At 35.5% G+C, this 25,696-nt stretch overlaps 4 protein-coding genes and 1 long non-coding RNA gene across 16 annotated transcripts in view; 1 reads left to right on the top strand and 4 right to left on the bottom strand.

Moving 5' to 3' along the window:
* Nucleotides 1-2,022, bottom strand: part of LOC141670725 (uncharacterized) — a 33,919-nt gene extending 31,897 nt beyond the window's left edge. For 10 of the 12 annotated variants that reach the window (XR_012554715.1, XR_012554717.1, XR_012554712.1 and 7 more), the window contains exon 1: nucleotides 88-1,869. This is a non-coding gene — a long non-coding RNA (uncharacterized LOC141670725). The other 2 variants (XR_012554708.1, XR_012554718.1) reach the window with 2 other exon arrangements.
* Nucleotides 2,023-5,990: 3,968 nt separating this feature from the next.
* Nucleotides 5,991-7,094, bottom strand: LOC141711338 (uncharacterized). The gene has a single exon (XM_074513730.1). It carries the CDS (start codon nucleotides 7,092-7,094, stop codon nucleotides 5,991-5,993), a length of 1,104 nt encoding a protein of 367 aa, XP_074369831.1.
* A 2,683-nt stretch (nucleotides 7,095-9,777) lies between these two features.
* LOC141711331 (uncharacterized) lies at nucleotides 9,778-12,542 on the top strand. The gene is made up of 2 exons (XM_074513715.1): nucleotides 9,778-9,787; nucleotides 11,842-12,542. Exons 1-2 carry the CDS (start codon nucleotides 9,778-9,780, stop codon nucleotides 12,540-12,542), a joined length of 711 nt encoding a protein of 236 aa, XP_074369816.1.
* A 5,312-nt stretch (nucleotides 12,543-17,854) lies between these two features.
* On the bottom strand, nucleotides 17,855-19,676 carry LOC141670716 (peroxidase 64-like). The gene is made up of 4 exons (XM_074476702.1): nucleotides 19,436-19,676; nucleotides 19,161-19,349; nucleotides 18,831-18,993; nucleotides 17,855-18,359 (listed from the first exon to the last, which is right to left on the bottom strand). The coding sequence occupies exons 1-4, from the start codon at nucleotides 19,643-19,645 to the stop codon at nucleotides 17,965-17,967; spliced, it is 957 nt and encodes a 318-aa protein (XP_074332803.1). The 5' UTR covers nucleotides 19,646-19,676; the 3' UTR covers nucleotides 17,855-17,964.
* Nucleotides 19,677-21,161: 1,485 nt separating this feature from the next.
* On the bottom strand, nucleotides 21,162-24,995 carry LOC141670711 (F-box/kelch-repeat protein At3g23880-like). The gene is made up of 2 exons (XM_074476690.1): nucleotides 23,633-24,995; nucleotides 21,162-21,416 (listed from the first exon to the last, which is right to left on the bottom strand). Exon 1 carries the CDS (start codon nucleotides 24,921-24,923, stop codon nucleotides 23,661-23,663), a length of 1,263 nt encoding a protein of 420 aa, XP_074332791.1. The 5' UTR covers nucleotides 24,924-24,995; the 3' UTR covers nucleotides 21,162-21,416; nucleotides 23,633-23,660.
* Nucleotides 24,996-25,696: the final 701 nt, after the last annotated feature.

Below are 25,696 nucleotides of genomic sequence, written 5' to 3'. Positions count from 1 at the left end.
TCAACCAAACTTTTAGGTGCAAAGCAATACAGGTTATCTACGTGAATATATAATTATAATAGGGAGATGAAGATTTACATCACTTACCAGAAGAAGACTCACAATTTCTCATTGTGCATATTTCAACAGTGAGTTTCCTCCCTTGTTCATGAATAAACTCTCTGGAACGAATTTTCAACAAATGAAGGAGCAGGAATGGAGATTGTTTTACAGGGTAGAATATGTTCTTTTATAACCAGATCTTATGATCTATACCGTCTCCATTCACGGTCATTGCAAGCGAAGTGAAGTTTGAAGCCTAATCAATTGTTCCAGGAGTTATGCCTGAAATGAGTTTCTCCACGTACCCAATCTCTTGCCGCTCTATGAGAAAGGGACTATAATAGATGCAGCGTTGTTTTTGAAAGGACCGGTTAATTGTGACTCGTCCTGATAACAAATAATAACATTATAATTCATAGGTACAGTTTGGTTGCAATAACTTGATTCCAATCTGTAATTTGCATAGGCCACCTGCATTCCCACATCACAACTCCAAAACGTCTAGTTCAAGTTACAGCTCCCCATGAGAGTAATGGATATTGTTTACACAAGTTTAAAGTTAAGCCCCATATGACATGTAACAACAATTTTCCAGTACATCATCAGTCAAACACACTCAAAATTTAGCTAAGTTTCCTTTTTCACGAACACTTAAAAACCACATTTCACATGACTTTAAAAGATAAATGCAGAGAGAATGAAGGGATCATAAATTGCAAGATATGTAATTTAAATAGCTAGGTACAGTTAGCAGAAATGAGTGCATATATGATACGCAAATTGTCCTTGTGGAGTGACTTCGTATGTTGAATTCATGCAGTGCTTGTGAAGAATTGTTGCATCATAAGCAAAATTTCCCTTGATATCATTAACCAGAATTCCGTACGCAAAAGCTAAAGCAGTACAGATCATCAAAAGAACCAGCAACTAAAATAGATAGGTAATAGATTTATATCACTTACCAACAGAAGACTCTCAATTGTTCACTCTGCCTATTTCAGCAGCCATATTCCTCCCTCATACATACTCTCCGGAAATGAAGTATAAAGTGTCAACAGTACAATGAGCAAAAACATATAGCTCTAAAACATAGAGTCCAATAGATGTGAAGTGAAGCATATACTTTGAAGGAGGAAACTAGGACTTGTCATACAATTAACACAACAAATGTGCACATATATTTCGACATAAGTAGTCTGAATTATGTAGTGTCAGAAGTCATGTTCCGCAATAAACTTGTTTATATGTATTGCAAAGCATATCAAGTAACTTGCCCTAGCAGCTCATTATCAACTGGCAGAAAAAACTATGCATAGTTAAACCCCGGAACCAGCGAATTTAATTCATCTATTAAGTTTAAAAATACATTCTCTATATTATGTTTCTCGGATATTCTTTTATTGTGTTATCCAGATTTTACTCAATACCAAATCTTACCAAGTAACTTCCCCAAACAGCAACTACTTGCAATTAACTTAAAATAAAGTATCTACTTGAGAGAATTCCTATCTTCATTATATATAAAAAAAAAACAATTTAACAATTAAGTTTAACTAGTGAAAGAACATTGAATTGAAGAAGATAGGAGTAAAGTAAATAATTTATGCAATTAGCATTTCAATAGGTACTTAATGATGGCATGAAAGTGATTATATATAATCTCTTGCTCCAGATAAAGACCCGATATAAATTACTACAACTTGTTCTCACAAATTACATAGTCATTTAGAGCGAGTCTCTATCCAAATAAGGACATATAGAGTAGTAGAATCGGGTTCTTGATCTGGAGCAAAAGGATCAAATACAAACAGAGTACATATTTACTCAACTCACCAACGAAAGGATCTTGAGGGTAAGAGCAACTCCAAAATGTCAGTTATTTGGATCCTAAACTTAAATTTAAGGAATCTTCTGTAAAATAGAGCTCGAACAGTAAAAAGTTAGAATCCGTAGTTCATCTTTTGTAAATAAGAAACCACCGTGATTCCTACCCTTGTTTTTAATAATAAAAAATTCATTTCTCTCTCCTTCTCCCTTTCATAACTATAATTTAAATATAATAATAAAAAATACTAGAATATACTTATAAGAAATGTCGTTGGAATTGAACTATAATAAATATATTAAAATACTATGATCCATTTTTATAATAATATTTCTGAATAACATGTTAGGACTCTGTTGAGTTGCTCTAAATGTGGGACATAAGAGCATCTCCAACATGTAGAATTATTAGCTAAAAATCATAGATATATACTATAAATAAAAAATAAAGAGATTTTTTTAAAAAAATTCATCTCCAATGTTATATTACCCTTATCTATAAATATAGCGAACCTCTTGATGTTGGCTATATTTGTTGAACCACTACAAACCTGTAAAAAATCTGTAAAAAAAAAATTAATCATTATATTCTATTTATAACAACATAAAATTTTAATGACATACCATTTTTAAAATATAGCTAACCAATATAGCTAATACTATCGAAGTACAATGTGTTACAGATTCAACAAATTTTACCTATTGTCTTACGGGTCCGGTTTAGCCAGCCAATTATAACCACACGAGTATGTCTATACGTATCCTAATAGGCCATCAACTTCGTCGTTTTTCTATTGGGCCCAAATCAACTCCAGAGTGCACTGTGAATTTTAAAGGTTTGTTTAGATTCCGGTGTATGTGATTTGGACTTTAAAGCCTACGAAAAAGATAAAAATTTAAAAAATATATTTTTATATTATGTTCATATTCGCTCACACAAAGTAAGCACACAAATTTTCTTGGACCCACGATAAGTACGCAAATCTTCTTGATTGATTTTTTTATATATAATAATAATAAACGCCTCTTCACCAATTAAAATGATCTAAAATAATAAATTTCAGCTATATTTAATGGGAATAATTGAAAACCCTTATAAAAATACTATTTTTTCGAAATTTGTTTGCTATTTTACTATTTTTTCTTTTTTTTTTAACCAAAACGTACTTGCATTACTTATGAAGAATCAGAAACGAGTACATGATTAATAATCTCCGGGGGAGTGACAAACCACTCTCCTCCGCCTGACATAGAATGTGCAGCATTTGCAAGCAAATGAGCAACACAATTCGCAGACCGATAAGCAAAAACTATTAGCACTTGATCAATGTGCTTTAACTCTTGAATACAATCGAAAACAAGGGTATGGAAATAAGACCTTCCACCTTGACCATTACATGCCTGAGCCAGAACTTGTGCATCTGTTTCAAAAATACAGCATTTGAGATCCAATGATTTAATCCAGGAAATTGCTTCTTTAAGGCTGATAGCTTCAGCCTCCCTCGCCTGCCAATTGCCTGCAATCTTACAGCAACGAGCTCCAACAAAGCTCCCTTGGGAATCGCGAATGACACATCCAATTCCTATGCATCCGTTAACAATACCTGAAGCATCACAATTTATTTTAAGCCACCCATCTGGGGGTTTCCTCCATGATCTTAATCTGTTGTTTGATTCTTGAGTCCCAGGTACCGAATTAACCCGCTGAGCTTCCCTCCAATCATGCAGCAAATTATGAGAAGTAGCCAACACCCCAAAAACAGACCCATTTGCTTTCTCCCACAGCCATTTATTCCTTCTATTCCATATACTCCATCCTATCATCCCCACTAGCACACATTGATCTCGCGTACCTGCTGAGAAACATCTCCTGAACACAGTAAAAGCTGTGTCACCTGGTTCACACCGAATCAGTTCCTTTACTTCTGACATCTGCCACACAGAGTTGGCAAATCCACATTCAAACAAAACATGACAATCAGTTTCCACCTCACTGTGACACCAAGGACATAGGACATCAACTTCAACTTTTTTTAACACCAATGCACCAGCTGTTGGTAAGCACCCCCTGCACAGACGCCACATGAAATCACTAACTTTCTCTGGCACCTTCAAGGACCATAATTTCTTCCAAAAACTTACAAACTCATTTCCGAACTCCCCTTGCAACCATCTGTAGCAGCTCTTAACAGTGAATATTCCTTTTTCATCTTTAAGCCAGAACCAGGAGTCTCTTGTCTCTACTGATGGAATTGGAATGCGTTTTATAAGCTCTAAATCCCGATCGTTGCAAATATCTCGAATTACTTCTAAATCCCATTGAGCTTCTGCAGTACTCATAAGGTTCGCAACTGTAATGTGCTGTAACTGAGGTGGCATTTCAGTGGACATAAAACCATTAATATGATCCGGGAGCCATTACTTATTCCATACATTTGTATCTTCACCATTCCCAATTTTCACTCGACATCCTGCCTTTAAAGCTTCCTGAGCACTTACAAGACTCCTCCAAACATAGCTAGGATTTGATCCTAACTCTGCATTCAAGAAATCCGAATTTGGGAAATACCGTGCCTTCATAATTGCCGTTACTAATGGATTGGTGTTATTAAGAATACGCCATCCCTGCTTGGCTAGCATAGCCGTGTTAAAATTCTTCAAACTCTTTACACCAAGACCACCTCCTGCTTTCGGAATCCAAAGCTTATTCCACGCCAACCATCTAATCCCCTTCCCATTTGAACCCCCTCCCCAGTAAAATTCAATCATCAGCTTTTCCATAGCATCAGTAATCCCATTTGGAATCAAAAACAAAGACATCCAGAAATTAGGAATCGTTTGTGCAGCTGATTTAATTAAAGTAATTTTCCCTGATCTTGACAACTCCTTATTAACCCACCCCTGAAACTTCTGCTTTACACGATCAGTTAAGAATCCAAAGACCTCCCCCTTATTCTTCCCAACATACATTGGCATTCTTAGGTATTTTCCTGGTGTACTAACTTCACTAACACCCAAAACTTCACAAACCATCCTTTTATCCTCAGGTTGCGTATTCAGGCTGAAAACAACAGTAGACTTCGTATAATTAATCGCTTGTCCCAATAGTTTTTCGTACCTCTGCAAGATTGTTTTCATGACACCTGTTTTCATTTGTGACGCCCTGAAAAAGAAGTAACAATCGTCTGTGAATAAAAGATGGGTCACACTAAGAGCACCTCTAGCAATTTTACACCCCTGAATCAAACTACAGTCTTCACACCGTCTCATGATAGCAGATAAACCTTCAGCGCACAGAATATAGAGGTAGGGAGAAATGGGATCACCCTGACGAATCCCTCTCTGCGGTTGTATGTCACCAAAAATCTCCCCATTGTGAAGAAAACTATATGATACAGTGGTCACACATGCCATTAGTCTGCTTATCCAGGTCGAGTGAAAACCAAATTTATTCAACATTTGTTCCACAAAACTCCACTCCAACCGATCATACGCCTTCGAGATATCAATCTTCAGACCAGCAACTCCACATTTTCCTTGAGTTTTCCGACGAATGTAATGATTAATCTCAAAAGCTATCAATGCATTATCCGTGAGCAGGCGTCCTTCAATAAAAGCACTCTGATTGTCTGAGATTAACAATTTCAGGCACGGTTTTAACCTATTAGTGAGAACTTTAGACAAGATTCGAATGAGTACATTGCACAATGAGATTGGCCGAAGGTCTGACATCTGTTTTGGCTTCTTTACTTTTGGAATCAAACAAACAAGCGTACGGTTTAAGCCCTCAGGCAGTTCCCCTGTATCAAGAAAATGTTGACAAAAATAAATAATATATTCCTTTACAATGTCCCAGTATGTTTGAAAAAAGGCCGGATTAAGCCCGTCCATACCTGGAGATTTTTCTGGGTACATAGAAAAAACTGCCAGCTTAATCTCCTCTTCCGACACAGAACTTAAGAGCTCATCATTCTGTTCCTCTGAGACAGTAGGCACTTTCTCTCTCTCCGTTAAGCCTTCACTTATCCCTCTTGCCTGAAATAAGTCAGTAAAATAATCTGAGATAACCTTTTGCACCTCACCGTCAGATTCCTTCCACATGCCAATTTCATCTTTTATTCTTTTCAATCTATTATGCTCCCTCCTGGTGGACGCAAATTTATGAAAAAACGCGAGTTCTTATCACCCTCTCTAAGCCAAAATTGCTTAGCCCTTTGCTTCCAATAAATTTCATGTTTCTCTAACAATCTCAAGAACTCCCAACGTGCTTTATTATAACTCAAAACACCCTCATGATCTCTCCTCGAGCGATATCTTTTGAGATCACGGTGACAGATTTCCATCTGAGTTCGAATTTCTTTTATCAAACCTCCTCCCCATTCTTCCAGCTTTGCACAACATCTTACCATCTTTTCCACAATATCAGAGTCCCTATTCCAGCATTCTTGCACAATATTTCTGCATTCACTATCTTTTATCCAGACATTCTCAAAACGAAACCTTTGCTCTCGAGGTCTATACACCTGTCTGTTTAAAGAAATACACAACATTAAGTGATCCGATGTGGATATTTCGAGGACTTTAACCTCAGCTACGGGGAAAAGCTCATTCCATGATTTATTAGCAAGGCCTCTGTCCAAACGTTCTTGAACCCATTTGGCACTACCTCTGAACCTCTCCCAAGTATATTTACCCCCTACAAAACCCAAATCAGCTAGGCCACAGTCAAGCAGAACCTGATTAAATCCCTCCAATAAGGGTCTTGGATGCGGACGACCACCTCTCTTCTCATCTGAACTGACCATATCATTGAAATCCCCAGCTATACACCATGGGAGGTCTGATCTATGGGACAATTCTTTTATTAAATTCCAAGATTCTGCCCTTCTGCATCTTTCAGGGTAACCGTAAAATCCAGTATAACTCCATCTCCCCACTTGCTCATTAAACACCTCAAAATCAATATAATTCTGAGTACTTGATTTTATAACTACACTACCCGCTGACTTCCAAAATAAAGCTAGTTCCCCCCCCCCATGACCTTGAGCATCTACCGAGTAAAACTCACCAAAACCTAACGACTTGCACACTTTTTCTATTTTATTTCTTTTTACTAAAGTTTCAGAAAAAAAAATCACACTAGGCCTTATTTGTTTGTTGATTTCCTGCAGAAATCGAACTGCACGTGGTTGGGCCAGCCCATGACAGTTCCATGCAATAAAACTCATAGTGTGCGGTGGGCCTGGAAACCAGAGCCCACCTCCTGTCCGTTTTTTGAAACCAATACATCTTGATCCTCCATATCTTGCTTATTATTATCTCCTATAACTTCTCCCTGTAAACTCTCTTCCACCCGTTTTCTTTTTGAATCCAATAGAGTAACTTCTTTCCCTTCACCATTTTCACCCGAGATATTCTCCAACTGCCTGTGGATATGATTGCCTGTATGCACATTCCTCATTTCTCGTATTTTGATATTCTCCATATCATTATCTCCACCAATTTCGCGCACAGTACCATCAATCTCCATGAACTTCGCTGTATATCGATCTTCTCCCTCCTTTTGACCGGAATTTTGTGATTCCGACTGGTAGCTCTTTTGTGCCCATGTATGACCATCATCATTACCATTACGAAGCCATCTCGAACACGCATTCATGCTCGGGTTTTTCGTAGGTGCACGCAACCAAGACCCATATGCTCTAGCCACTGTTTTCTCTGGGTTTGCGTAAACCACACTACAATCACGTTCTGCATGGCCGAGCTTTCCACAGACAAAATAGAACGTGCTTAATCTTTCATACTTAAAGTTTATCCAACTCCATGCATCCCCTTCCCTTTTAATTTTCATTCTCCTCTTTAACGGCTTCTCGACATTCATTGCAACCCTAACTCTCACATATGATTTCCATGTTCCATCGAAGTTTGCTGGATCAGATTTAACATATTTCCCTATGGATGCTCCAACGCTCTTCAAAATATTTCCGGATAAAAAACCCCTCGGGATATCTTACACCTGGACCCAAATCTCCATGTCCTGCAAAGCAACCCTATAAGGATCTTCCGACTTTTACAGTTGATGAAACACCAGATTTGCCTGCTCAAAAGACCAAGGACCCCCCCTCGACCACCTTCTTTAGATCCATTATGTGATAAAATACAAATGAGTAACGCCCCCCTCCCAAGTCGTGAATCTCCATTCCCTCTCTTGGCCTCCATAATGAAGCAATAACATTCCTCATAGCATTAAAATTTATATTCTTTTCCATCAAGAACCGCCCCACCAGTACAAAGTCTGCTTTAATTCTAGTATATCTGTCTTCTCAACTATTATTTCTTCCTCCTCTTCATCTTCCAGAACAAGATCTGCATACATGTATTCCATGGTTTCACTTTTCTATTCGAACGGATGAAAAATACAAAAGACTTATAAGAAAAACTGCCAATTATGACAGACAAAACTTGCCAGAGAGCAAGACAAATATTTGCTATCAAGTGCTTTTTACTATTTTTTCTAACTATGTGCAAATATACTGTTTGTTACCAAAACAACCATAAATGGAACTTTCTTTTACGTTTTCTAAAAAATAATTAAATTTTATATTTGAAATTGCATTTGGTTACATCAAGTTACAGAAATCATATTTTTACAAAAACATTTGAAAAAACATATTTTTATAAGAAAAAAAAAATGTATTTTTATAAGAAAAAAATGTATTTTTATATGGTTTACCTTGTTTGCAGCGTGAACCGTAGGGTTTACCAAGTGCATAACCGAATGTATCGGCTGTGGGTTAGTTACGATAAATATTTTTTTTACAAAAATACCTTTATAATATTGCATTTTTCAAAAGACCTCAAAAAAATTGGATATTAAAATGTCATTTAAAATCTAATAATAATAGATAAGGATTAAAAAAAAAACTTTTATAATCTAAGGTATTCAATTTACACTTTAAAAGATTCATTAAAATTTGAAAGTATTCAATTTAAATTTTTAGAATTAATTCAAACGTAATGGTGTTGTAACGGTGTTTAAGAGTTTATTAAAATTATTGTATTTTATTGAATTTACTACTGTCTCTTAATTTTTTTGAACTTTTAGCAAAATTCATGAAATTTTAAAAGATTCGTTAAAATCTTTATTTATAATCAGTAAAGACTCTACAAGATATTTTTATCATTTTCGTTAAAATCCGCATAAAATTAAATTATCAAAAATCATTTAAAAGTTATAAATTAATATCATTTCTCTAAATCCAAATTGAATAACCATTAGATTTCTTTTCTGTATGAGGGTCTAGATTTACACTACATACTGAAGTTGATTTTTTTCTCTAAAATATTTGTTTATTTTATCATGGCATCCTACATTTCAGTTTATATAAAAATTAGAACATGTCAGACCTATGACTTTTCAGGTTTCATATCTGTTGGCTACCGATAACCAGCTCTAACTAATCATTCAATGGACATTTTGAGCATTTTAGTGATAGATTGTTTACATTTCACGATTTCTTCCTACTTGGCAAGGACGGAAAAGTGAAAACTGTTATTATTATTTTTAATAATAATTATTATTTATGGGCTACATATAAATATATCAATTATATTTGTTATTTATTATATTGGGTTAAATTAAGTGATCAAATAAGAAGCCCAATTAGATTTTAATTTATTGTATGAACCTAATAAGTGGATACCTAATACCAGACCCAATTAAATTATAATGGGAGATTTAATTAGGTGATATATAAAAGGGTTATAGTCCCCAATATATCAAGTACACGTAACGGCTTATTATCTACCCATCAGATAGAGCTATTTGAGAAACCCTAAGGAGTACTTGGTTGAGGAAGACAATAATTAAGGACACTATACAGATTCAGATACCGTTACGATTATCACCTTATGGATTCAGGTACGCTTCCGCTTTCGGTTTAATCTCGATAATTAGATATGATGACTACGATCTTTGTCTCTATTATTAGAGAATTATATGTCTATAGAATTATTAAATTCTATCAATTGGCATCAGAGCTTCTTCTTATTTGATTATTGGGATTATTGTTATGCAAAACTTGTGATGTATGCGTGTGTCCGATTTATGAATTGATTTATTATTCCTCCGTATCTTGGACACATCTTATGCATGGGATGCACTATAGTGATTTTTTTTTATTTTAATTATAATTTGTGATAGTCTATCACAGGAAAGTTGATCACATGTGGCTTATATTAAATTTTAAGATTCCTCTACTAGTAAGGTTTTCAGAGCAGCGCTTGTCTTCCTCGGCTAGTGTGCAGAGTATTGAATATAACTTTGGGTTTGTACCATCTTTACATCAAATATTTTGTTCAAAGTACTATTATATCATGCACATCTTGTCATCTGTCATAACTAGAGCTGGCCAAATGTGCGGGTTTGAACCGCACATTCGGGACCGGTTCGTACGGAAACCCATAATTATTCGGCCCGAGTCGGGCCGGTTGAAACCCGCACAATTCGTTAAATTAGTCGAGCCGGTTATGAATATAATACTGGAAAACCGGGACCGAGCCCGGCCCGCACTAACCCGCACTAGTTGAACAGAAGGCAGTAATTATTTTCTATGTACTACTATCTAGTGTCTACTACATGTGATTATGTACCTACAGCCTACACTGCACTACTCCCGTCTCCTGCCTCTGCACTAAAAATATAATAATACTTATAATATATTATATCAAGTAATTGGCAAAAAGAAGTGAGAAGGCTGGCGGTGCTTTGCAAAGCACGCACGGCCCGCGGGTTAACCGCACGAGCCCGCACAACTCGTACGCGGTTATTCTCTTGTGCGGTTATGACTTCGGTTTTCTCGATTCGAGCCCGGCCCGAGCCCAGTTCGTTAATTAACAGGTCGGTTTAGTGTTACCATTTCGAGTGTCCAACCCGTGTGCGGCCCGACCCGGCACACACGAACCGCACAGATGGCCAGGTCTAGTCATAACATGACATAATAATGCACTATCCTGGAGACTGCTAAACTAGTATCCTGAGCCGTACACCTTTTATGCAATATCATAGATTAATTATTACTCCCTCCGTCCCAAAATGATGTTCCTATATTGATTTTCGGTACTGTTCACGGTAAGCGATTGACTAATAATTTACGTCTAATCTATAATATCAAACATAGTCATGAGTGATCTCGTTGGATTCGTATTTATCAGTACTTTAATACAGTGAAATTTTTATATTTAATACTAATACGAATTTAAAGATATTAACGATCAAAAGTGTGCATTGGCAAACGTGTCCAATACAAAGAGGAAACGTTTTTAGGGACGGAGGGAGTATTATTTATAATTCGTCTCTCTGTGCATTTTATTGTCGAGCCTAATTCATTATAGGTTACGTTATTCTCTAGTTAGTTGCAGCGATTTTGATGTACAAATTAAGCGGGTACATAGTTTCGTTAGTAAGTTATATATAAAGAATATATTATATTTGTGAGTTAATTTTATTATTGGCAAATTAATATTAACCTATTCATTTAGGTGGTCTAATTTTTTAATATTAATTGATTGAAGCAATATGTCGCCTAAGTGACCTCTTTTGTGTAGATTAATTAATTTAAAAATATCATTATGACGATAAAATATTAAATTTTATGCAAATTTTATCAGCCCAAAGGAAGGTAATATTTGGCCAAAATTAAAATATTTTTGTGATAATAAGTGTGTAGCAATATTAAGGTTTTCATGTGAATAATAAGTCGGTCCAAAGAAAGGCTTATTATTTGACAGAAATTAATTGCTAATACTTGATTATTGCATGGAGAGTACCAATTGTAAATTAAATTTTCTGTCCAAAGACTAGAATTTAATGTTGCGCTAGGTATCTTGTGATGGTTTTGCCAATATTTAAAATTTATCACATTATTGTATATTCTAGTTTTTGAGCACTTGTCATATATTTGTTTTCTATTTCAGTTACTGCTAGTGTTAATTCTGCTTCCGCTCAGTTGAGCATGATTCCAATATTGAATGGGACAAACTATGTCACGTGGAAGGAGAATGTTGAGATCGTTCTTGGGTGTATGGATCTCAACCTTGCGCTAAGGAAAGAGCAACCAGTTCCCACTACGGATGATCCCAAAACGGATCAAATTAAGAAATGGGAACGCTCTAATCGCATGTGTCTGGCGATCATGAAGCGAACGATTCCAACTGGCTTTCGGGGCTCTATTGCTGAGAGCACAAGTGCCAAGAAGTTCCTCTCCGAGATTGAGCAATATTTTGCTAGGAATGAGAAAGCGGAAACGAGTAATCTTCTGTCAAAACTCGTGACCATGAAATATAAAGGAAAGAGGAACATAAGGGAGTACATCATTGGGATGTCTAATCTTGCTGGCAAACTCAAGGAACTCAAGTTAGAACTTTCGGATGAGTTACTTGTTCACTTGGTTCTTATTTCTCCGTCTCCTCAGTTCGGACACTTTGTGGTGAGTTATAATACTCAAAAGGAAAAATTGACTCTTAATGAGCTCATTTCACACTGTGTGCAAGAGGAAGAGAGGGTTTTGCGAGAGAAGACTGAGAGTGCTCACTTGGAATCAAGCTCTCATGATAAGAAAAGAAAGAGAGGTAAGGATATTGCAAGTGGAAAACCCAAGCATCGAGAAGCAGGATAAGGGAACAACCTGCTATTTTTGTAAGAAGGCTGGAACATGAAGAAAGAGTGTTCCAAATATGATGTTTGGCGTGTGAAGAAGGGTAAGACTTATGTCTTTGTTTTTTCTGAAGTTAATTTGGCTTCTGTACCTAAGGATACTTGGTGGGTAGATTCTGGTGCTACTACTCACATAAGTGTATCTATGTAGGGTTGCCTGTGGAGCCGACCGCCAATTGATGCCGAAAGATTCATCTATGTGGGCGACGGCAATAAAGTTTCAGTTGAAGCTGTTGGAACATTTAGATTATTATTAAAAACTGGTGTTTATTTGGATTTATTTGAGACATTTGTTGCACCGTCTTTTAGACGGAATCTTATTTCTATTTCCTGTTTGGACAAATATGGCTACACTTGTTCTTTTGGAAATAATAAAGTATGTTTCTCTTTAAATTCAAATGTGGTTGCCACTGGTTCTTTGATTGATAATCTTTATATGCTTGATACTGTTGCTTTTAATAAAGAAATTTTGCACCCAAGTGCAAGAGGTACAAAGCGTAAGTTAACTGAGAATTCTGCTATGTTGTGGCACAAGCGATTAGGTCATATCTCTAAACAGAGAATTCAGAGGCTTGTGAATGATAAAATTCTTGATCTCTTAGATTTAAGTGACTTTCAAGTCTGTGTTGAATGTATTAAGGGAAAACAAACAAACTTGAAAAGGTTAGGTGCCAATAGAGCTACGAGTGTCTTGGAACTGATTCATACCGATATATGTGGATCATTCCCTACGGCCTCTTGGAACGGTCAACGGTATTTTATCACGTTTATAGATGATTACTCTAGGTATGGTTACCTATATTTGATACATGAGAAGTCACAAGCTCTGGACGTGTTTAAAGAGTATAAAGCTGAAGTTGAACTTCAACTAAACAGTAGTATTAAAGCTGTCAGATCTGATTGTGGTGGTGAATACTACGGTAGATATGATGGATCAGGTGAGCAACGTCCAGGACCCTTTGCTAACTTCCTAAAGGAGTGTGGAATTGTCCCTCAGTACACTATGCCAGGAAAACCAAATATGAATGGTATTGCTGAGAGGCGAAACCGTACTCTTAAAGATATGGTGAGAAGTATGATAAGTCATTCTTCCTTGCCTGAATCACTTTGGGGAGATGCACAATTTATATCCTTAACTGGGTTCCAACTAAAGCAGTGGCCGAAACTCCTTACAAACTTTGGACTAAGAAAACACTTAGTATTAAGCATTTACATGTTTGGGGTTGTCCAGCTGAGGCAAGGCCATATAGGCCGAATGAAAAGAAACTGGACTCTAGGACGGTCAATTGCTATTTTGTTGGGTATCCGGAACGTACTCGCAGATTTAAATTTTATGATCCCGCTACTAGATCCTTCTTTGAGACTGATAATGCAAGATTTTTCGAGGATGTTGATTTTGGGAGGGAAGATATAGGTAAAAGTATTTTCTTTGAAGAAGATAGTCATGATCCTATTTATGACTCTGCCGAGAGCAATGATCAGATTATGATACCTATCATTGTTCAAGGCCCTCCGGTTCAAGACAACACTGAAATTCCCCCTGAGGAACCAATTGAGCAAACTCAACAACCTCATGAATTACAAGAAGTGCCATTAAGGAGATCCACTAGAGAGCGAAAGAGCGCAATTCCAGATGATTATGTTGTTTTTCTACAAGAACATGAAGATGGAATTGGCATTGGGGAAGATGATCCTTTAAATCTTCAATAAGCCATGCAGAGTCCTAACTCTCAAAAGTGGATTGATGCCATGAATGAAGAGATGCAATCTATGAAAGACAATGACGTTTGGAATCTTGTCGAGTTGCCTAAAGGCTCAAAACCTATTGGTTGCAAATGGGTATTTAAAACCAAAAGGGATTCGAGTGGTAACATCGAAAGATATAAGGCTCGTCTAGTCGCTAAAGGATTCACTCAAAAGAAAGGTATCAACTACAATGAGACTTTCTCTCCTGTTTCCACGAAAGACTCATTTAGAATTTTTATGGCACTTGTGGCTCATTATGATCTAGAGCTACATCAGATGGATGTAAAGACGGCGTTTCTCAATGGAAACATTGGCGAGACAATTTATATGGTGCAACCAGAAAACTTTGTCATTGGAGATCCAAAGACCGTGGTTTGCAAATTAAAGAAGTCCATCTATGGTCTCAGGTAGGCTTCTCGTGAATGGTATCACAAATTTCATCATGTAATCACATCATATGGTTTCGAAGTGAACTTGGTGGAACATTGTGTATATCACAAGTTCAGTGGGAGCAAATTTATCTTTCTTCTCTTATACGTTGATGACATCTTACTTGCTACTAATGATATAGGCTTATTACATGATACCAATAAATTTCTCACCAGTCAATTTGAGATGAAGGATCTTGGTAACGCCTCTTTTGTATTAGGAATTCAGATAAATCGAGATCGCTCTCGAGGTATTCTTGGATTGTCACAAAAGAGCTATATCGAAAAGATCATGGAAAGGTATGGCATGAAAGATTGTGCACCAATGGATACACCCGTGTCTAAGGGAGACAAATTTAGTCTCAAACAGTGTCCCAAGAATGAACTTGAGATAAGAGAAATGCAAAGGATACCATATGCATCGGCAGTGGAAAGCCTAATGTTGGGAAGATATTTGAGTAATCCGGGAATGGAGCAATGGAAAGCAGTGAAACGAGTCTTACGGTATTTGAAGAAAACAAAAGACTCTATGCACACATACAGGAAATCAGATCATCTAGAAATCATTGGATATTCAGATTCTGACTTTGGAGGATGCAATGATGAAAGAAAATCTACTTCTGGCTATGTTTATCTACTGGCTGGTGGAGCGATTTCATGGAGGTCTGCCAAACAGACGCTCATAGCTTCATCCACCATGGTTGCAGAATATATAGCATGTTTTATGGCATCCAATCAAGCTTTATGGCTGCGAAACTTTGTCACTGGTTTGCGTATTCTTGATGGTGTTGAAAGACCATTAAAGATATTTTGTGATAATAAATCAGTAGTGGAGTATTCAAACAACAATAGGAGCACTACAGATGCAAAACATATAGATATTAAGTTCCTAGTTGTTAAATAAAAGATTCAGAATGGACAGATTTCGATAGAACACATTGACACTAACTCCATGATTGCGGATCCGCTCACTAAGGCGTTAACACCTAAGGTCTTTCACGAGCATACTGCTCATATGGGTGTTACCTTATGTGATACTTTGGTTTAGTGGGAGTTTGTATTTTGGTGTTTTATGTAATGAACATTGAGTTGTTTATGTTCTGCAAAATACAGTTGATGGAATTTTATTAAATGTCACTCTACTTTTGTTCAATTTTCTTATTGTGGTTTAACATTGAGTTGAGGAAATTTGAATCAATCTCGTTAGAGATTGCCTAAAGACTAGTTGGAAATAGACATTATATAGATCACATCACATGTAATTTCCATGCCACTTATCCATGCATTGATTCATGTCGTTGAATATATTCGTGTGGTGACCCTGGAAGGTTTAGTCACGTAAAGTTTGTGACGAATGCCGCTAGAATCTCATACATATATAGTAGACGGACCGAATTGTTTTGGTAAAATCTAAGGACGATGAATAGCATAAAGTTGCGCACTAAAGTTTTGTATAATTGATTTTGGATTCATATGAAGCCCAAGTGGGAGATTGTTATTATTATTTTTAATAATAATTATTATTTTATGGGCTACATATAGATATATCAATTATATTTGCTATTTATTATATTGGGTTAAATTAAATGATCAAATAAGAAACCCAATTAGGGGGTGTTTGGTTAAACAATATTGGGTATGAGGTATGGGGTTGGAATAGATAAAACCCATACCATGTGTTTGGTTGAAATTTTTTTGTTTTAAAACCCATTCCTCAAACCCATAAGGTATAGGGTTTAGAAACCCATGTGAAGAGGTGGGTATGAGTTAAATCAAACCCTTGGTATCATTTATTACACAGAGCTCATTACACGTATTTCATTTTTTTTGTCTCGCTCGCCTTTCTTTTTAACTAAAGTGTGATTCTTTTTACCATGAATAAAAATTGTGAATGTATATTTTATTTTCATAGATACTACGTATAAAAATTTATAATTTCATATTTAATAAGAAAAATTACCAAAAATACTGTTTTTTATAAAAAAATACAGTTTTACTATTTTCTAATTTTTTTTGCAAAAATATGAAATCAACCAAAATCAAGCGGACATGCAAATAGTTGAATCGATTTTTTTTGTTGCATTTGAGCTTACACGGAGTTGCATAAATTCGTCAAATGTTGCATTTAGTTGAATAAAGCTGCATAAAACCGTATTTTCGCAAAAAAAAACTAGAAAATAATATTTTTACAAACAAAAAAGTATTTTTGCAAACTTTTCAAAAAATTCATAGTATTTTTGTAAAAATATTTTTAGCCATAGGTATTTTTCAAAAAAATTCTACCAATAATTATGATTAAATCAAGTGATCGTGTATAATTTTAGTTTTTAATATTAAAATAATAAATTAACAAAAAATTAATAATAAAGTGTATTTTGATTCTTGATTCCAAATAGTTTATCAACCAAACACTAGGTAAGGGTATCATTCTCATCCTATTTTTGAACCAAACAAGTGATATCAAGTATCGAATTCCAAACCCATATCAGTTTAACCCGATTCCTGATTCCAACCCGATACCACCTAGCGAACCAAACGACCCCTTAGATTTTAATTTATTGTATGAACCTAATAAGTGGATACCTAATACCAGACCCAATTAAATTATAATGGGAGATTTAATTAGGTGGTATATAAAAGGGTTATAGTCCCCAATATATCAAGTACACGTAACGACTTATCTTCTACCCATCAGAGAGAGCTATTTGAGAAACCGTAAGGAGTACTTGGTTGAGGAAGACAATAATCAAGGACACTATACTGATTCAGATACCGTTACGATTATCACCTTACCTTATGGATTCAGGTACGCTTCCGTTTTCGGTTTAATCTCGATAATTAGATATGATGACTACGATCCTTGTGTCTAATATTATTAGAGAATTATATGTTTATAAAATTATTAAATTCTATCAAAAACTGTTTAGACTTGCCTCACAATTTGAAAATTGTACTTATTTTTCAACTTATAAGAGTTTATAATGAAAGCAAACATGCCTACCAGAAGTGTCCTTGGGTTAGTTGCTGCAGTAACCCGTTACTTTAAAAAACCAGAACTATATATTAATGTCCTTCCTATAATTTTACGAAAAATACGAAAGAACAAAAAGAAATTATGTTGTTGCTAAATACTTTGCAGAATATCCCAAATTATGCATTGATCTGGAGTCACATGCACACTTATTTAAGCCTACTACCATACTAAAATTCTCAGTTTACCACCCTACAGTCCTTTCTAATTTCCTGCCCTCCATTGATACTACTCATCTTGATCATAGACTTGACAAATGCCTTGAAGAAAGCATCTTGTGAGCTACTAAACTTAGACACCAAGCTTTTTGTCTTGGGAAAAGTGAGTAAAGCTTGGTCTGAAGAGAATAGGCTCTTTCCTTGTAGAATTAACTTGTAATATGTGTTGTCAAAAGTTATTGGTGAAGGATCCATGTTGCTACCTGCATTTTTTACCCTGTTGTTGATTGGGCAAATGCTCTTTAAGCTCGAGGCTAGGGCTGGGTGCATTGAAGGATCAACGTCGTTGGTGGAGCTGAAGTTATGGATTCTGTTTTCAAATGACGAACAGTGGGAAAAACCTAGAGTGTGACCACCTGCATGTGAATCAGTAGAGTTTAATTAGATTGGCCACACAACTAATCAGAACTCTCTTAAGAGTTGCAACTCTATGGTATTGAGCCAACAACTAATTGCCAAGACTTCACATCAATGTCATAGACCTGTTTTTTTAATCTATTGGGAATACTAGCTAATTATTGGAGATCGATCCTTCAAGTGGCAGGCATTGAAACGTCATGTTAGTAGAGTTTAATTAGATTCGCCACACAAATAATCAGAACTCTCTTAAGAGTTGTTTTGTGACGCTCTGGTATTGAGCCAACAACTAATTGCCAAGACTCTCTGCAGCAACGTTATAAACCAGATTTTTTAATATGTTGGGAATATTAGCTAATCATTAGATATAGATCCCTCAAGTGGCAGGCATTTTTAGGTAACTTTAGTATTTTTTTAAGAAATTAAATGAAAGCATGCCGGTTGTCTAGGAGGTGGTGCATGTCTTTTACCTGAGAGAGCAACAAGGTCTTCTGTAGATAAACCTCTTTGAGAGAAACTTTGTTGAAGTTGAGAAAAATTAAAAGTTGGCCCCGGCAAGCTTCTTGTTTCAGTAGCCTGGGATGTTCTTCCGTCTAATCTACCTTTAGGCACATCCCAAGTTGGTCCTCCAGACTATAAAATGTTAACAATAATAATTATGTAAGATTCTGAAGCACCCAAAAACGTTCTTGGTAAGGATTATCCAACCGATTGTTTAAGTGTATAATGTGTCAACCTTGCTATGAATACATTGAATTAAAGAGTCACACTAATCTATTGTTAAACTGAAGTTTACTTACGAGCACAACAACATCCCTTGCGGCCAACGCCAGTATATCTGCGCATGAGACTATGCCAGGACACGATGATTCAACTTGCTTTTTAACGTTTTCAATGACATAAAATGCATGCAAAGAAACATTAGGCGGTCCATCCTTTTCTGCTGTGTTTGACCCTACTGAATCTAACAACACAGAGCCATCACATCCCTACAAGTAGTAGAACAAAAATCGCATAAGTTAGCTAATCAGCAGCAACGTCACATTATTAAGTTAAACAGAACAACAGAATTTACTCGTATGAAACAATCGTGGAAATGCATCCTGAGAAGCGCAGCAGGAACAGTTTTGTCTTTAGCCACTGCATTTGTCACGGAAGCTGTGATGATCGATTCCACATTAGGACATGTCTGGTCATAGTAGTTTAAACTTAATGCATACCCCCTAAAAGAGAATGAAAGAATGAATACCAAGCATAAAGCAACACGGATCGCCAACAAACACATGGTTTGTAATTTTCTTATAATGTGCTTTCTCAATTCTGCGTAATTAGAGCTGATTACCAGCATATTTATAGTGTGGGAGAGGAGGAAGGGGATGTGGTGAAGTTGTTAAGTATAATTATTAATCAAGGAGTAGTGTTTCTGAAGCAACTAATGAAATTCATGTAGCATCTTTGTTCAATAAGCATTATGATTAGTACTATTCATGGACCCTAAAAAGATTTTCCAAGTTGTAAAGAGTTTGTAAATCACAAGAACACATGCTTGTTAGTATATCATTATCAATTCGTTAAAGAGTTGATGTACCAATATATATCCTATGTTTAGACTTTACTTATAATAAAAGTTGTGACAGTAATAATGTGTTGAATTAATGGAACAATGTGATGGTGATAAGCAATTTACATTTCATTGTTGTGGAATGAGAGGTTGGCGAGCAAAAAGTACACTAACAATGTCCACTAATTCACCTATCTATTTCATATCAAAGTTTGTTGGTTAGAATTCAGCTTAGCAATTATGATATTTGATTGTGAAATTGTGATAACCATGTCAACAATATTTTTAAGTTTTAATTATCAGAAAAATAATAATAGTAATCTTTATAAGGATATGTGATGTATGTGAAGACTTTACCAGAGTTCATCTAATACTTGAGCTTTGTTGCTCCATTGATGAGTTATTTCGACAATTGACAGGATTGTGGGTCGGTCAAAGTACACTGGCTCATATGACATTGTCCTAGCCTGCCCAGGCACTATTCTCTGTTTCCTGTCATTTGATAACAGGTTCTGGGCTGGAGCTTCGAAATGTCTACAGCCCTTAAGCCACTTGGTTTCCCGTGTATTTTATCTATGCTTAGAATCAGCATCTACTAGCAATGCTGATGAGGTTGCTTGCTTAATTATCCTTTGGCAATCCAAAATTTGCATAAACTTTAAATCCAGACATACAAGACATCTAGTAATGCAACACCAATGAGACATTTAATCTAATACTGTAACATATGAAATTTATGTGCCCCCACTCATGAACTCTAACCTTGCCTATCTACTTTGCTCATCAATCCACAACTGCTTCAACTACAGTATCTGGAACTTCAATATCCAGATTGACTCATTTTAGAACTTGAAAGTTTCCCAAATACACAATCAAACTATTGCAACTCCTCTAACATACCTTAACAGTCAATCTTTACTAGTCACTTGAGCAAATGGAATGCAAGCGGAGCAAGTGCGTAAAGAATGTTTGCAGAAAATAAATCATGAGATATTATATAACAATAAATATCCACAATGACCATTCGAATTCAATCTGTGGCCATATAAATAGCGCAAGTTCTTCTCCTTGAAATCATATCATCTAATGAAGAATGTTCCTCCGTGACAAGTATATTATTTCCCTTCATTAAACAAGTGCTAAAAAGATTAGGAAATTATTATCCTCACACCAAACAAATGTAGAAAAATCCAGCATAACAGAAAAAAAGATTTATAACCATTTGAAGAACACACAATCATTAATTAATTATGATGATAGAAATAGCAAAAGAGAGTAAATTCAAGACTTGATCATCACTTGGACAATAGTACTTTCCAAACCTCGGAAACGGTCTACGAAAATATTACACCAAATAGAATTATAAAATTGTTCCATAATGTTTTACTACCAAAAGCTAGAAACCTTAAATCATGCCATCTATGAGCGGCCCACTGGCACCGACTTGGCACTGGCTAGAGTAATTAGGACTTCGAAGCAACATCGTCGGTTATACCTACAATTGGAAATTGGTAACATGACAAAAGATGTAAGTAGCAACAAACAAATGCAATCCATTTACATCCTAGAGTATAAATGCTTGTAACAGTAATAGTTGCAAAGTTAACTTTAAAATGACAATTAAAATATGAGAATCATGTACGTGAGGATGACCTCAGGAGGTTATAACATTTTCTCATACAAATGCACGGGGTAAATTTGTAAATCCAGAATAAAAATTGATATTTACAAAAATGCCATTAAAAATGTATAGGAGAACCTTATAACCTCACAGGTCATCCTCGGGCTCATTTTTCTCTTAAAATATTTGGTCTAAAAACCGTTAAAAGTTGATTGGCAAGAAAATTTAAACAATTAGAAGGTATGCACACAATAGAAGTAGAAATTAGGAATATGGTTAAAGAAATGGTATCAACTTAATGTCCTACCTACCACAAAAGGCACAAACATAAGTCCTTAAAGATATTAATTCATGTTCTTTAATTTACAAAGCTTTCCAAAATATTACCAGTCAACCAAACCAACATTTCTGTCCTGAAAACTATTTGGTTAGCACAATTTAGTATTGCCAGAAAATTACATATATCTATGAAACATGGTCATTTCAATCTCATTAAATATAATTTTGATATAGATATCTCCATATCCGGACAATAATAGAATTGCTCCACTCTTTATGATCGACATAGGTTATTTAAATTCCTTCAATACAATTCAAAGATATGAGCCTAGAGGATTGCGAACTTTATTAGGCAACTTGCGCAAACAGCTAATTATTGATTAGAGAAAAATCACTTCAAACAAAAAATCCACTTAGTTAATAAAATTGTCAATCGAACTAATTCATAACTACAGAATCCATCTTTTGTGCTGTTCATTATGATTAACTCTATGTTCCTTTTTTTCAGTATACAAATGTAATTTTTCCAAAGATAAAAATGTACACCTAAACTAAGAACATTAAATTTAGAGTTATTTGCAAAATGCATCCCCCTGGTTTGGCCCAAATGCGTTTTTTACCTATACTTTATATAACTGCACTTTGCATCCCCTAACTATTTTTGGCGCGACAAATTGCACCATTTTCGTTAATTTTGTTAAAATTTTCAGGGGTATTTTAGGAAATTAAAATATTTAATTATTTTTAAATCTTTATTTAAGGTTTAACCCTTTAAACGATAAATTCTGAAAAAAAATTAAAGAATGAAAGTTGTAGGGAATGAAAAGATCTTCCTGAAATAAAAAGGTTCAAAACTGAAATATTTTTTTTTATAATTCTTTTTAATAAATTCATTAAGTATAGATTTAATTTAATTTTGGCTTCGTAAAATTTTTGATAATTTTTGAATGTTATTGTTTTGAAAAGATTTTTTCGTTCTTTACAACTTCCGTTCTTTAAATTTTTTTGAAAAGTGTCATTTAGAGGGTCAAAAAGCTTAAATAATATTATAATTATAATTAAATATTTTAATTTCCTAAAATACCCCTGAGAATTTTAACAAATTTAACGAAAAGGATGCAATTTGTCGCGCCAAAAATAGTTAGGGGATGCAAAGTGCAATTATATAAAGTATAGGTAAAAACGCATTTTGGCCAAACAGGGGGATGCATTTTGCAAATAACTCTTAAATTAATTACTAGATACTGATAGTGCACATAAAAGGTAGGAGTAAATGAAAAAATGTATCATCAGCTTTCATGGGTACTGACTAGAATTCAACATCTCTTAAGATTTACAACAATCTGGGTTGCTAGTATTTGCCCAGATGTAATCTCCCACTCGAGGTTGTGAGTTAAATTTAATAATGTAAAGAAAGCACAACATCTAGAGATTCAAAGTTCGATAAATTCTCTCAGCAAAAGCAACAAAGCCTGACATCATTTCAACAAGCACATAAAACAGATGAAGAAAATTAAAACAATGTGCATGTAACAGATGAAGAAAATAAAAATGTCAATCTTAATACACAAAGGACTAGCTACACTTAACCTGCTATCCCTTACTCTTATTTTTGTCAGGCTGCACAATCTTAAATTAAAAAATATTTTAAACAGCTCATCTCAAAATTGATGTTACGTAGAACGAAAAATAGTAAGGATGTTGATTAGCAAAGCCTGAAGCATTATTTTTGTTAATGGAATGTCTATATGTACAAAAGAGTACAGATGATTCAGATGGGCCAACAACCATAATATGTAAATAATGCTTACCAGTTACCACCATAAGACTGCTGATTGCTTACTTCGAAAATTTTGACAGGTACTTTCCTCCCTCATACATGATCAAACTCTCTGGGAAGGAAGTATCAACAGTAGCAGGTGCCATAACGAATTGCGAAACCTCTGGACCCCCATGCTTACCGAATCCATGATCTACAAGAATCATGGTCTTGAGATTACAGGAGACTATGCTTGAAACATCAAACCTCTCCGGGCCAAATGACTCAATGACAAGTGTTCCATTCTTGGTTACATTCAAAGGCGGCCCCCCTTTTTTGAGGACAACCTTATTACACAAACTCCACGACACTGAATTATTTTCTTTCCTCAACAACCATATGCCATAGGGATACCTGGACTTCTCTTTATTACAACGTTGGACTTCTAAAACACAAAGAGCAAGTGAACCCTGAAAATCCATAAGCCTAAAAGGAGTAAGTCTTCCCAATGAATCAAAAACATCATTGGGGACCTTAAAATCCCCAAACACCTCCTTGTCGAAATCAAAACACAACATCATCAGCTTATTTCCATAACAAGTCCTGGCTTCCGGAGTACAAGGCTGCTTCAATTCCAACCAATAATAGATCCCATTAACATAAGCCCCATCCTCAATAGCAAGCCTGGGAACCCCAACATCCTTCAGCTTCCGCCACGTATTCTTCCTAAAACTATAAACCTCAACTTTAGGCTCCACGTCCCCAAACTGCCTCCCAAAACCATCCTGAACATAAACAACCCTAACAACTTTATAATCATCCGTAGTCTTATCATAACCCATCCCAACCACATAATAGGTCTTTTCCCTATTATCAAGAACCTTCCTAAAACAACTGGAAACAAGAACCCTATGCCTCTTAACATAAGGATTCCAAAGATACAAGTCTCGAGAAGCATAATGCATATGCAAATCAGTTAGCAAAAGCATTCCATGAACCTCAGTGATTAATTTTAAACTACGGCTCCTAGTCTCGAAAGGAATGTCGAATTTTTCGATAAGTGAGGAAGTATCAGCTGAGATCAAAGAGCAGTAGTTTTGGTGGGAGGTGATAGGAGGAATAATAAGCAAAGCATTATCATGGCAATTTGAAAGAGAACGAGTTATTTGGGAAGAAATGAAAGAGGGGTTGTTGATCAGAGAGTACCATGTTTTGTTGACCGATGTTGACTTTATTAGGTCTTTTACGGGCAGTCTTGCGAAGATCTCGGTAGTTGTTTCTGCAGGAAGGTCTTTAAACGACGTCGGAGTGTTCTTGTTGCTTGATGGCCAGACAGTCGACATTGTTGTCTGAATTTGGGGAACAGTTGAGCAGAGAAGTAGAGTGTGTGTTTGTGTGGTGTGTAGTGAAATTAGGTGAAGTTTGAGTTACTCAATAATTGAACACAATACGACACCGTCTGTTACTGTAACACGATGACGTCATTCTTTTGTCTCTGATTAAGTGATTATTTGTCCTCTCCGCCTTTATTTAATGCATTTATATAACAAGATGGTTGATAAAAAGGATTCGAGGTTGCTTTACACATATTTATTTATGCTGAGGAAAAAACTTCATATTATGAATAAAAACTGTAATATACTTTAAATTAACAATCATGATACAACTATGTGCGAGAAAAATAAATGATGATACAATTCGAGGGCGAAAAATAATACAGTAGAACATTAAATTAAATGTTTTGATTTTATTAAATAGGTTTGATTTTCATCAAATATATATTATGTGTTCCAATCATTTTTTATACAATTCGTGCTAAGTTGTTATTATTTGAAGGGACTGTCGAGTAGTGTGGCAACTACCTCAATCGGCATCACAATAAGCAGCAATCACAATAAGCAACAATGATAGGTAGATGTTGTATTGAAAAGACCTTGAGTGGCAGTAGTAGAGAGATAACGGACAAGTTTGAAGCAACATGCCAATGTGAGGTTTAAGGCTTGTTCATAAACTGGGCCAAGACATGGACAGGATAGGATAAATCGGGGCGTGAGATTGTGAGATATATCAAACGCCCAATTAAACAACGAAATCGAGTAACATCCTGCAGATAAGG

The sequence above is a fragment of the Apium graveolens genome, chromosome 1 (assembly GCF_009905375.1).
Source record: "Apium graveolens cultivar Ventura chromosome 1, ASM990537v1, whole genome shotgun sequence".
Classification (NCBI taxonomy): Eukaryota; Viridiplantae; Streptophyta; class Magnoliopsida; order Apiales; family Apiaceae; genus Apium; species Apium graveolens.
Note: the sequence above shows the minus strand (reverse complement) of the source record. Positions and strands in the feature narration are given on the sequence as shown.